Source organism: Porites lutea, chromosome 6 (genome assembly GCF_958299795.1).
Source record: "Porites lutea chromosome 6, jaPorLute2.1, whole genome shotgun sequence".
Taxonomy (NCBI): domain Eukaryota; kingdom Metazoa; phylum Cnidaria; class Anthozoa; order Scleractinia; family Poritidae; genus Porites; species Porites lutea.
Genome location: NC_133206.1, coordinates 25,215,623 through 25,230,190, shown reverse-complemented (window position 1 = coordinate 25,230,190; position 14,568 = coordinate 25,215,623). Strand labels below are relative to the sequence as shown.

The window sequence follows — 14,568 nt, the reverse complement described above, 5'->3', positions numbered from 1 at the left end:
ACAACCGTGAGCCTGGGCTTGGACTGAGTTGGACGAAAGTTGGACGGAGCCCGCCTTGAGGAATACCTCTTGTTAAACATGGCACCACAACCAGAGGCATATTATACTTGACGAATTTTGCTAATTTTGGAGCATAGTGGAAACGTAAACTAATAATGTCGGACCCCTTAAGCGTTTATCTTTCGCAGTTGCACTCTCTACTCTCGGCTAATTCACTACAGCGTGGCGTAGATGCAGTTAACACGGCAGTAGACCTCGGCAGTTTTTGCTTGCAGAACGTCTCGGAACAGGAACAAGGTAAGCTAGAAATCGTCAAAAGTTTGATTCATACCTTTTAGAATATCTTTCAATTTAACTTTAACAGTACATTATATCTACTAGTAAGCGTATTATTATTCATGCAAAGTATTTCTCTGTTTCTGATTGGCTCAAATCCCGCGGCTAATTCTCCATAACCAGCTAGCGCTGACGTCTAATTGTAAACAATTACTGGATGAGGGTTTTGTGATATCCAGAATAATTAAGGTCGATGTAGGTGTTCGGCTGAGGCTGATAACCCTAATCGAGACCTTGATTATTCTGGATATCACAGAAACCGAATCTAATAAATTGTTTTATTATACATTGAACAAATCCTTTCTTTCTCGCTTTGACTTGAACGTTTTCAAAGTTTGTGCCAACTCTTTCTTTTCCTCAGGCTCTCTCAGTTTTTTCTCTTTCACGTAATCAGCAAACAGCTCCTTTGCCACCTTTGTCGACCTTTTTGTGTTTTTGAGTCCTTGTCTTCAACTACTTTTTTGATGTCTTGCTTGGTCAACGAAGCAAACCTGGAAGTCATGTTTTTGCTTCTTCACTGATGGCAAGCAACACAAAGTGCGCGAACTTGACATGATTACCCTTAGAAATCATGCACCGTGGTCATACATGACATGATTACCCGTGACCTTGAGTGTCCTTGACATGATTAATGTATAATCTGCAGCCTGATAACATCCCAGGCGCTGATTTCGAAAATTCGCTGTACGCTTTCGGCCAATCAGAAAAGAGATAGTGAGTTTAATGTATAATAATTCAAAATAACTGCCAGAAAAATGAACGGCAAGGTAGAGGCCCTGGGAATGAGGTTGTGTTGTTTCATTAGAGAAAGACAAAATGGCGGAACAATTTGCATGTTTCACAAAGAAGAAATAGTGCAAACTACTGCCTAAATACACAGCAAGAACTGGTAAAGTAGAACTCTATGGATGACCTCTGCTATTTGAAGAGTATCTGGTAGACTTAACATTCCTTTATATCCTGAACTTACTGAGAAACAGGCAAATGAAGAAGGGAACTTAAGGTCTATATGTATCTTTGACCTCTTACATGAAAGGTCCTTGGGAATGAATGCACGGAAAGTGAACGTATGGCACATCTCCGGATGAGAGAGGGATACCCGTGCCATTCAAAACAGAATGGCCAAATGGATGCATGGATGAAGAAAATTTTTGCACAGATGTAGTCAAACAGATGCGTGGATGAGAAAAATTTTTGAACGGATGCAGTTGAACGGATGAACCGCCGATAAAAAGTTTTGAGCGGATGAAGTCGAACAGATAAATTGCTGAAGAGAGTATTTTTGAATGGATGACCGGCTGAAGAAATATTTATTTTTGAATGGATGCGGTCGATTGGCCAGACGATCGAAGTATATTATAATATTATCTTAATCACCTTTCTAGAACAAGCGCCTTTGCAACTTTATAAGAATGAATGACCGTAAGCAGAAGGTCATGATACAAAGACAACTATCGTCTCCTCAATATATTACGGCTAGCGTTCCTCAAGGCTTAATCCTCGGTCCCCTATTATTTATACTTTTCGTCAATGAACTTCTATTGGAAGTGTCCAGAAATAGTGTCAAAATTTACACTGATGATACAACATAAATTGCATGTGGACGTACTGTTGAAGAAGAAGAGACCATCCTCACTCATGAACTGAGGCTTCTAAGCAGATGGGCCAATGAAAATAAAATGGTTTTAAACCATAGCAAGACAAATTCAATAATTGTCTGCAGCAAACCAAAGTTTCAGGGCTTGGACAGTGAAAATCTTAAAGTGAGAACAGATAAGGGCCAACTCGATTCTGTAGTGGAAAGTAAACTACTTGGCATAAAGTTCTAGACAACTGTTTAACCTGGGAAAACCATATGGCTTACATAAAGAAAAAATAGGGAAGCGACTTTGCCTGCTGAAAATAACAAAGAAATTTCTTTCCCTAAAAGCAAGAACTTTGCTCTATAACTCTAATATATAGATTTAGCCAGGGCTAAAAGCGAGGCTCCCATTAATAAATTTATAATTTAAATCAAACAATAAACTTGTATTCCACAATTCAGTTAACTTTAGAGCACATTCATGTGACTTTTCAGGGAAAGGCTAAGTGATTTTACAAAAAATAATTTGCAAACAGCCCAAGAGTGAACCAAATCTCACATCGAGTTGATAGCCTCATAAATACACCCAAAAACTGGCAATCATCTTCGACCACATTTATTAAGAGCCATAATGGCTCTTGATCACTGTAGATTAATTAGGCCTGGAAAAAAAATTCCGGCCGAATTTTTTGCGTTCGACAAGTTTATTTTACAAAATCTTGCCAACAAATCTGGGTGCGTGTAAACCAACCTTTTATATCATTTATACATCACATCTGAGGTGAAATAGTACTATGAGGCACTGATTTTATCATACAGACCTTGGACAACAGAATGCAGTATTTCACAATATTGCGATACAAATTGCTATTCAGGACGATCGAAGCACGCGTGGGCTTTAGCCGTAAACCGTTGAAAAAATTTTCAAAATCATCTATACGGCCCGGTTCTGACTTTTACAGTGCTAGCAGTGGCGAGTGTTTGAACGAACATTAACAGAGTTACGCTCCAACATAATAAAGAATTTATTATGTTTATTTTTTATTTTAAAACGGTTTAACGCGTGGCATTTTGAGTACTCCGGGAAGCGTTGTTTACTGAACGACTGAAAACAATCGGCACAAGGATTAAAATTACAAGAGAGAGTACTAACAATCAATAAAACAAATACAATTCGGTAAAACTTATACAGAGACGACAATTTTCATTCAGGAAGACAAGTATTAAAGTGTCTCTAAAAATGCTGAGTCTTCGAGCTTTAAGCTGAAGCTTATTTTTAAGCCAGCTTCCCGGTGTTTGCTTTTTTCAAAGACGAACTCGAGGCAAGAAAATCGCTCAAACCTTTCTTTTACAGCCAGAATTATAACTAAATATTCTTTGAAACGTTTTCTTTCTATTTGCGGTGAGAAAATGTCTAAAGGCTTTTTAAAGATCTGTAAGCTTATAACAAACCTGATACTCGGTCAGATCATTGTCTCAAATCTTACAAACGTGCGTAAACAAAATAGCCGCATAAACAACGCTCGACTTCATTTAATTAGGAGTAAAAAACAAACATCAAAATTTTACTTAGGCTTACCACTCGAGATGCAGCTCCTGAAAGGTATCAAGTAACGCCAGTATCGCTTCAGACGTGCAACCCTCTTACACATTAAGCAGGATGAAAACGAAAACGATGCCATCCAAAATCGGATTTCCGACTTTGACTCAACCAAAAACCCAATAAACAAACTAGCCATGAATAGCAGAAGACTCCTGATAGCAGCTGAATTTCATTTTGTACATCCATTGGAAAAAGAAAGTTAAAAACATCACAAGTTGACACAACACTCTGTCAGCTTCAGCTGTCAAAGTAAACAAGATTCAAGATGCTGCATAAATTTTCCGCATGAACTCACCTGTCAAATTTTGACCAATCAGAGCATAGAAATTGGACGTAGAGCGTGACCAACGCGTGAACATGGCGAGAAAAGTCAAAAGCAACTGTCTTCCCTGCCAGTAGCAGCTGGCTGAATTTTCGCGTCCGAGGTCAGTTTGAAATCAAAATTTTAATTGTGCGGCACATAAACACAACATATTTCATATGAATTTTAAAAAAAATTAAACTTGAGCCTGCGATCATTTGAAAACCAGTACCTTGTCAGCGGATAACTTCAAAAAAACACTTGACCTCAATGGGTCGACACCTGAGCCCGCGATGCAGTCAAGTGATACTGGTCAGCGGATACCTTGTTTTGACAGCTGTCAATGGATCACAACATTGACGTGTATCAGTTTTCCTGTGCTCCGATCCCAAACTAGCTAGAAAGTATGAGACTGAACATTGATTGCGATCTAGTAAAATAATTAACTGGTCAGCGGACAGCTTCCAAATAAATCACGTCACCTCAATGAGTTGACACATGAGCCCGCGATATGGTCATGGGATGCTGGTCAGTGGCTACCCTGTTTTGACAGCTGTCAATTGACCACATTGTGAATGTCCAATGTAAAAGATGTGGACTTGGCAAGACAAGCCTGAGACACCCCTCCCTTCCTTTTGATAGTCTCCCCTACCCACCCGTACAATCCGTAGACGCATACTTACGTACGTACATACGTACGTACGTACGCTCAGTCAATCACGTGACAACCAAAGGAAAAGAGGTTGACCATAATCTATGGGTATGGGGCTCAGTCCCACGCGCTTTGCGCGCGTGGGAACCCCGCTATTATCCAGCCAATATTTGACTATGGGGCGATTGTCTGGGGATCCAATAACAAACGGCATGTCCAAGATATTGTCAAATTGTAGAAAAGATGCCCCAGAATAATCCTGGACAAAAAAATGGGACACTTCCTCAAGACCTCTATTCAAGAAACTAAATATCTTGCCATCTGATGAAAGACTAGGAGTACTAGCAGAATATCTTAGTTTTTAAGGCCCTCAACAATCTCACACCAAATTACATAAGAGCTATGTTTACATTGTCTAGTGATATTCATAATGCCGGCATGAGAAACACAAAGCACAATTTGATACTACCAAAGGTTAGGATGAGTGTGGCCTAAAATGCTTTCAGGTTTTTAGCAGCTAGGAGCTGGAACAAAAAATGACCATACAGGGCTCGACATTGCAACCGTATTGGTCGCAATTGCGACTAAGTTTTATCCATTTGCGACTAAAACGTCTTCAGCAGCCGCAACTTTGCAACCAGTTTTCACCTAAATTAATAAAGAAATGAATTGTTCCTTTGACAATGTAAAGGCAAAATCCTGCTCAAGTTCCAAACAACACAACGTATAAACAATGTTACACAATTAGCTCGATGAGATGCCATTACAGCAGTTTTGTTATAAATACGTAGGTACTTCATGTATGGGGACTGATTCCTACAACACAAAAACTGAACGTCATTTGTGAAAGACTTTTTTTAGGAAAAAATTATAACAATAGTACTGTGCAACAAAATTGGGAACCTGGAAACTAGATAGATAACAATTATGAAGGGTGTCGGAAATTTAAGATGTTTGGCAGTTTGGTGGAAACTCAGTGCACGTACGCCACGTTTGATCGCTGTGAATTGCTGAAAACAAACATGGCAGCTTTTTGGTGGCACTTGTTTTCGTTTAAAAGACTTCATGAGGATTCTGATATCTTTCTGTTTTGGCTTGATTTAGACTTCTTAAAAGATATAACTCACGTTCAAACAGAGACTTTGCCGTTTTGAGGTACAAGTGGAACAAAAAAGTGAATGTATTAAAAATGTCAATGTATACACAAGCTTTGCGCTATTTCTGTAAGAATGTTTAATAATTAAAGCCCGGTGCAAACGGACGCAACATTGTTGGCCAGCAACTCCCAACATTGTCGGATGTTACATGTTGCGTCTGTTTGCACACCCTGTTGCATGTTGTTGGATGTTGTTGCGCCAAGTTTGAAACTGGTCAAACTTTTCAGCCAACAACTCCCAACATTTCTTTTGTTCTGTGATCGCCGAAGCGTAGCGCAACAATGTTGGATCCATTTGCACGGCTCTTCCAATATTGTTGGGGCCACGCACGCTCATTACGCATGGATTACAAAGACTTATGGGTTGTATTCTTCCCACGATGCACTGCAGGTCCCAACGTTGCTGGAAGTTGTCACATCCATTTACACACCACTGCCAACACGCATGCAACAACTCCCAACATTGTTGGCGCAATAATGTTGGGAGTTGTTGCGCCCGTTTGCATGCAGCCTAAGAGCGTGGTGTATTTAGCAATGGGAGACATTACAGGGATTTCACATAATTAAGAGACGATAAGATTAATGATTGTTTCTTTTATTGAATTTTAACTTGAGTACAAGTTATCATTTAACAGGATTATTTGTGTGGATTGTACGTTTTTGAAATTGATCGAACTTTTTAATTTACGATCTTGATTGTGCTGTCAAAGTAATTCAGAAACTGTTTTTCAGACATCATTAGAAATGAATAAAAGTTGCTGAAATCAAAGAGTGATTAATGTAGTAGTCAAAGTACTTATTAATAATTAACTTATGCTTTGCAACTAAATTTTGAGAATTTGCATCTAACTTAAATTCTTAACTGGTCGCAAAAATGCAGCTTCACTTTTTTTTAAAATTTCAAGCCCTGCCATAACATTTGTATGTAGGACTTTCTTGATTTTGTATATTTATTCATTACTTAATTTTTGTTTCATTTTTTATGTGTAATTTTTGGTTGAGGACTATGCGTATATTATCTGTGTATATCAAGTGAAACCCTCAGTAAAAAAGTTATCTATCCATCTGTCTATCTGTCTATCTCTCTATCTATCTATCTGTGTGTCTGTCTGTCTGTCTGTAATAATGCACCTATCAATGTTATGCCGGCGGGGGCAGGGGGGGGGGGGGGCAGGGTATGGGGTGGGCTTTTTGACTTTTTTCAAAAATTTGCAATCAAATTCCCTTTCCATGGGCAAATCATTCCAGTCAAATGCAACCAAATTTCCCCACCCCGGGCTGCACATTGCTGCCAATCCCAAGGCAAAACCCAAGAAAGGTACAATAAAAATATCTCCAAATAAAACTCTGCAATTTCTTATAAACATTGCTGCATCACCAAAGATACAAGTCATGTTCCTGTTACAGCTGCAATATTATTACACGTTTTAACCATAATCCGTGTTACACTGCATAGAATACATAAACCTTTAGAGAAAGTCCACATTTTGTAAGTTTAAATATACCGTTCTTAGTAAAGGGTACAAAGAAAGTCAGTTTTATAAGTTTACAGTGATTGTAGCGAATGAGTCATACGCTAACTAATTGTACTTGCAAAAATCGACTTGGTTTCTCTTTACTCGCGTTTACTTTGATACCACAGTATTTTTTAAGAGGTTCAATTGATCAAAAACACGCTAAAACAAACGAAATTTGAAGCCAAAACCAGTGAAATCAACCCAGGCTTCGCTTGTTCTCATTGGCCTCCATAACTTCCTGATCTTTTCAAACCGTACGGCGCATGTGTGAAGCGTGGAAGCAGGAAACATATGTTCGGTCTCAGTCTTTTTCGTCCGAGTCGGCAGTCAAATATCTCCACGTCGGGCGGAGAAAGATTCAAATATCCCCTCCCCTGGGAGAACAAGATCAGTCAAATGCCCTACCCCAGGGCCAACAAAGACAATCAAATCCCCACCCCATGCCCTGCCCCCCTCCTGCCGGCTTTACATTGATAGGTGCATAATAATATTAATAACTTTGATTTTAAGAGGGTGACACCAATTACTATGTTGTCCAAGTTGTCCAAGGTTGTAATTAAGTATTCCGGTGCCCTATTATCAATAACTTTCTTTAAAAGGCTGAGTTTATTGACCTTGAATAGTTGATCAACCGGTAGCCACTTAAGCTTTTGAAAATTATCATACGATCGTGCATCCCGAGGACTATCCAAAATTAATGGAGCACAGCGTTTCTGAAGTTTAAACAATTCGTCTAAGTTGGTTTGGCTACAGTTGCTCCAAACAGTACAGCAATAAGTAAAGAGTGGTTTGATACTTGCATTGTAGAGAAGCATTTGATATTTGGCTGGTATGTATTTCCAAGCTCTTGCTAAAATTGCAATTCTTTGAAGTAGTTTTCGGCGCAGTGTGTCAATGTGTTCGTTCCAGGTGAGATGACTATCAAAGTATACTCCTAAGACACGTTCTGACTCAACCTTAGTGAGTTGCGTGCCGTCAATTGAAAGGTCAAGAGATTGTTTTGCTGAATTTGCAATTTTTTGTCTGGTCGAGATTATACTGTACTTTGTCTTTGCTGGATGCATTTTCATTCTGTTTGGATGCATTTTCGTTTCTGTCTATCTATCTATCAAAATATACCTGTACATCGCTGAAACAAATGATTGCAGGGTTGTCATTAAGTTTTAAAGCAGCCATAGCAAATGAAGAATCACCCGTAGCACCTCACATAAAATTTGTAGTGTTTAGTTAGCTTTCCACTCTGATCACCCATAACATCAAGTGAGCTCAGCTGAACTGGTGTTACGGGTTACAGCCCTTAATGACAGTTCTGGACTGTACTATATTAATGCAATTTGTTGTTTTATTTCAGCTTACTCCTCCTCACTGTTATTCCATGAAGAAACAGGAGTTATTAGTTTCTTAAGAAAAACAGTTGCTCTTGATGAGGTAATAACTTTTGCTGTTGAAAAAGATAGCTCTTTCTGGGCTCGAAATAATTTCCAGAGAGTCTCCAGACACAATGACCAGCCAAATTCATTTTGGCTCAGTCATGTACCGGGTATCGTTTCCGGCTGGTCAAATTTATAAGATAAGTAACTGTTAAAACAGGGGCCCATGAACTAAAACTGGAGCTATATATTACCAAAAAAGTCATTGCTTAGAGCTTATAGCACTTTAAAACACTCATTCTCAACAATGAAATTAAATTATCATGTGTGGTTCCAGAAAATATCCATACCACCCCCACGGAAGGGATCGGATTTTCCAGGTGGCAAGGGGGGGGGGGGTCAATTTGCCTAATTTTCCAGTGGGGAGGGGGGGACACTATAGGGAAATGAGGGTTCTCGTGACGCGTAAGTGAGTAACAAAGAAAAAACACAAAAATTTACCACAACAATTTATTTGCGAAGATATAAAACACGACAAAAGTTAAAGAGCTACTAAACCTAAGGATTAATGGACATACTAGCGAACATATTTTGTCAGTTCCTTGGTGTGACCTAGCTTGCAAATTTTTGCTAGTTTGTTCAATCCCATATCTCCTTTATCCGCCAGTTTTGACACCGCCAATCAAAATTTACTACTCAGTAGGCTCAACTCTAAGTATGCAAACCATTACGCCCCACCCTTTATAGAGGAGCTACAGGTGAGGGACCCTCCCGAGATATTTTCTATCAGGGACAAATGATTTGTGAAAAGAAATGGTGGGTAAACAAGTATGGTTACAGGAGATGAATTGTCCAGAATTGATGTTCTATCTTTATTTTTAATATAGTTTATAGATGCCAAAGTGGAACTTTTGAAGTTTGTAAAAACCTTTGTGAATAAGCTTGAGAAGAAAGTAAATCCTTATGCACTTAACATTAAGGTAGGTCCAACGTTTTTGCTATCTTGTGAATAAATTTGTTATAACCTTTATTCAAAGTATTTCTCTGTTTATTGGCATAAATCCCGTGACTAATTTTTCATAACTGGCTACCATTGATCAAATTTGACATTTACTGATATCAGCTAGTACAATATTAATACCAACTATACCAATAATCAGCAGAAAAAGAGAGAGGACTAGGCATGGTAGCTCAGCTCTTTTGAGCTGGCGAGAAAGTGGCGGAAGATTTCTCATGTTTTTAAAGAAGAAATAGTGGAACTAGTGTTTAAAAAACATAGCAAGAAAACAAAAATATGGCTTGATGGATGACAATTGCCATTTAAACATCTCTTTGAATGTCTAAACCACCCAATAACCAGCAAATACTTTGAAGACAGGAAAGTTATATAGATTGAGGTTAGCATGTTTTGAAAATGTAAGTATTTCCAATAAATAGTGAGTAAAAATTGATAGGTTCAGCTCTTGTATGATATTAGGAATTATGAAGATCTCTGAGGATCACATCCTTTGGTCTCAGCAGATGATACCATCCTCAGTCAAATTAACATTGTTTTACTGGAGGGTTAAATCCACCAGAAATTATTTTATTTTTTTGAGTGAAAATAAAAGCTTACCCTCATTGCTAATAAAGGTCATTGGGTAATGGTAATAATTGGCCTGGAAAATTTTTTTCAAAAGAGAGTATCTTCCTGTATACTTTTGTTTATTGACAAATTTTCAGCGTAGTTTATTGTGTATTGCCAAACAAATTACAGACTAATTTTTTTGTGGCAGATTATATCAACGTGATATGAATGACCAATTCACTAAAAAAAATGATATAACAAAGCTTAATAATATTAAAACATGCAGCAAAGGCTGCAAAAGTCTGAAATAAGTCTGGCTTTTGTAAGTATTTCTTATGATTGTTGTCCTAAAGAAACTGAAATTACATGATTGTATTATTAATATGTGTATTAATAACTTATTATTAACTTTTTTGTATTAAAAATACAATTAACTTTTAGTTTCTTATTGACCCCACATGCTTATGCGGTTTTAACATTTTTAAAGTTTTTAAATAAAGGCTATCTATCTTAAGTAATAATGCATTTCGTACAAAATTACCATTTGTAACTAGACACTTTATTTGTTTCATTAGGACATATGTGTAAAATTGTTTTCTCAAGATCGCAGCAACAAAGTAAAAGTGGAAACTTTCCCACTTCTCGCTCAGGTATGTATACCTAAGTTATAGAGGTTTTTCATATTAAACACTGGTTTTCGATCAGTGTTGTCAGAAGAGAAACCTTTGTTAAATAAATTTTTGTTTTAAAATAAAGCATATAAACCATCTTAATATTTACGCGGCATGACTTAGTCAGCCAGCGTCTTAAATTCGGGAGCACATTCCTTTCGTATTCTTGGGAGTCAAAAATTGCCTTGTTTTTTTAACTTTCCTGTATCCCGAGCATATTCCGAAAAAATTGTGAGATTTTTATTGGCTGCATTTTCGAATCATGTGCAAGTCAGGTTGGATTGCACAAGCAGGCTAAAGATACTGCATCAGCAAAGAAGGTGAGCTTTTACAGTCAAAAGCTAGAATGTCTAGAATTTGTTATTTACGAAGTCGTAGCTCGCTCGGCTGCTTCGCGGCCTAAAAAGAACACTCCACTAGCTAAGAAACTCTTGAGGTCAACTTGTATGTAGCAATATGTAGCATGTCTATCAAAAAGCTTTAAGAAAATGTTGTTAAATCAGGCAGCAGGCACGCATTGATGTTCAAAGGTCATTTCACGTAAGGTAACTTTACAAGGTAAGGTAACTTTATTTAAACATGGTATTTCCTTCAGGTATACATTTACATTCAAGTATAGAAAAACTAACTTCCTAACTAATGTAAAATCTAAAATAAAAACTAAAATAATAAAGATGAAAAGAAAACACCTGCTTTTCAAGGAGGCCATGTGTAAAAGCAGAATATAGCTGATTAAATTATTTGTCAATCGAAATTTATGTCTCTTAATTTTCCCTTAAATATACCAGGGGATGTCAATTGCCGCACCTCTAGAGGCAAGCTGTTCCATAACACACTTCCGCTGTAAGAAAGACTTCTTTTATAAAATTCAGTATGTGGCTGTGGAACAGCGAGCTTGTATTCATTCTCTCTAAGGTTATAACTGTTAAATCGCAGCGACGAACAAATCGCGAAGTCAGATACTCTGGAGCTGTGTTATTTACAATAGCATGACATTGTCAGGATTTGCGAGATCCAGAGACAGATTTTGTAAATAGCATTGGCTTTTGAATGAAGTTTAGGCTTTGGACTTCTAACCTTGAGGATGGTTTCCATGTTCATGATGACAGTTTTATGGCATGCCATTCCAACCAATTTCTCGCCATGAAAATGTCCCTTGCCTTGCAAATATCCTTATTATTTAAACTTAGGAAAAATTTGTTCATGTATTTGAAATCAAAGATCAGTCTAAGATCAGATCTAGATCAGTCTACATCTAAATTTATTGGTCAACAGAAACTATGTTTAGTTATCACGCTAACATTAAATTAAGAAGAAAAAGATTTAAAATTTGGAAAAAAAATAGAAATAAATAAAAAATAAAAATAAATAAATACTGGAGGAGGGTCACCTCCTACTAATCTCCTTGTAAGTAACCACTTAACATACTCTTAATAATATCTAAAGATTTGGTAGATACAATGTCAGAAGGGAGGCTTTTCCATTCCCTCACTGTTCTACTTGTATGTTCAATAAAATATTTAAAACCATGAGATCCACGAGTCCAAGTTTCTGTTGCTGGAGTCAGGTACTCAGACTAGTTAACATGAATGATGTGATTTGTACATCTTTGTGATTTGTACATAAATTTTGTACATTGTGCATAAGCGAGCTTGTTTGTGGCGAGAGGCCAGGGGTTCCCATTCCAAATCTTTTATCATAGAAGTTACACTTGAAGAATATTTATAATCCCCTTTACAAAAAACGAGCAGCTGCTCTTTGAATATTTTCCAGGTCATTTACATCACATAGATAGTCTGGGTCTCAGACTACTGATGTATACTCCAATTTGGGTCGAACAAGAGTCTTATACAGGAGACATTAAATTGGTATCCTCATTGCAAAACCAAAAGTTTCTTTTGCTCAGATTAAAGGTCTTGGTAGCTTTAGAGGATAATTCATGAAGATGGTGATTCCATCTCAGATTGGCTTCCAGGGTGACTCCCTTACAGGGGTTCTTTTCAACATACGCTAAGGTAGTGTTGCAGAAAGTATATTCTCGAAAAGGTGGATTCCTCTGTTTGGATATACATAATGAAATGTTTCTCAGGGTTGAATTCCTTCTGCCAGGTGTTCTGCCTTAGTTCTGGTTTCTTTAGGTCAGATTGAAGTTTGTCCATATCTGCAGCAGGGGTAATGGATATATGAATAGGGCAGCATCAGCAATTGTAGTCTGGTTTGACATTCAAGGCCAAACGATAAATCATTAACATAAAGTAAAAACAAAAGGGGTCCTAGGACCGTTTCTTGAGGAACACCTGAAATTACTTGCTCGGGTGGAGATGAAACCGTTTGTTGAGTTCTGTGTGTTAAGAAGCTTCTTAGCCAGTTATTCAAAGGGCCAGTTATTCCATAATGGTGTAACTTGATTAGGAGCCTTTCGTGTGGCACATGGTCAAAGGCCTTTGTAAAATCAAGAATCACTAGATGTGATGCCTTCTTCTCATTAAGTGCAGAAGAAATATCATGTATGGTTGATAACAGTTGAGTCTCAGTAGAGTGCTTTTGGTGAAAACCTTGTTGGTTGTCCACCAGGATGTTATTAGACTCGAAAAAGTCCATAATATGACAATTGATGCACAATGTTTTCTAGGATTTTGTAAGAGATACAGGTTAGAGAAATTGGTCTGCAATTTTTGGGTTCCTCTCTTTTTCCTTTCTTGTTGAAAACAGCCCCTCTTTACAGGATAGTGCCTATTGAAAGGCGTCAGTCACAAAATCGAGGGTCCCTTGACTGTTTGCACTCTCACAAAACATCCCGACACATGAGACTAATTTGTTAAAGCAGGAAAGTTTTGAGAAATACTACGACTGAATAAAGTCATGCAACAGGATTTTAAAATAACATTTTTTGTATCATAAGTCTGAGTGCTTCTCCATTAATGAACCCTTCTTTATGCCCAGGGGTGACATGAGTAGGGACACGAGCTCGTGTATTGAAAAGTCTCTGAGTCGTAATGCGTTTACTTGTCTAGGATGGATTCATTACTATCACCTTTGTACACAATTGTGTCTAAGAAAGGGACCTCTATTTCTGACTTCTTAGGGGTGAATTTTATAGTGGAGTAATAATAATTTAAAAGTATATAATGTGTAGTAATCTGAACAGCTATAATCAAATGCGTGAATTTTGCCTCTCTATTTGATCTAGACTCGTCACGCACAGGGAGAACACAGCTTTAAAATGTTTTTCCAAAAGACTGGTATTGGGTTCTGTTATGGCTTGATCGCATGTTTTGTTCATGCCTTGCACGTTTTGGTAGTGCCTCGCATGCCTTGCAATTTTGCCTCCCTGGCTCGCTGCCTTGCATTTTGTATACACTCAATTAGCCTTCCAGCTACATTTCTCTGCTTCAAACATTGTATGCTATATTTTTCCTTGAAGATTCTTTTACTTTCCTTGAGGGCCTTGCTTCATACTGCTCGTGATGTGGCCCTGTTCAGCTTATCAAGTCTTTTCTCATTAACTTTGTACTGCATCGTGTTCCTTTTGTCCCTGAATTTGGGCTCAAATGTGGTTACCATATTTTTTTCCTCAGAAGCAAACTGCTTGTTAATCTCTCTCATTAATAATAATAATAATAATAATAATAATAATAATAATAATAATAATGAGTCTTTATTTCATTAAAAGATAAAACTACATATCTTATGTTACAATAATATTGAAGGTAAAAAACTATGATAAAAATATCTACATATATATATATATATATATATATGTATATATATATATATATATATATGCGGAACATGCCCCTATTTAAAACAAGA

At 37.4% G+C, this 14,568-nt stretch overlaps 1 protein-coding gene across 1 annotated transcript in view; it reads left to right on the top strand.

The window, feature by feature from the left end:
- Positions 1–52: 52 nt before the first annotated feature.
- LOC140940209 (DNA-dependent protein kinase catalytic subunit-like) overlaps positions 53–14,568 on the top strand; it is a 296,315-nt gene continuing 281,799 nt past the window's right edge. Inside the window, exons 1-4 of the mRNA XM_073389127.1 lie at positions 53–297; positions 8,499–8,575; positions 9,405–9,497; positions 10,660–10,734. Of these exons, the coding sequence (XP_073245228.1) occupies positions 156–297; positions 8,499–8,575; positions 9,405–9,497; positions 10,660–10,734 (387 nt within the window). The 5' untranslated portion in view covers positions 53–155. The remainder of the gene's footprint in view (positions 298–8,498; positions 8,576–9,404; positions 9,498–10,659; positions 10,735–14,568) is intronic.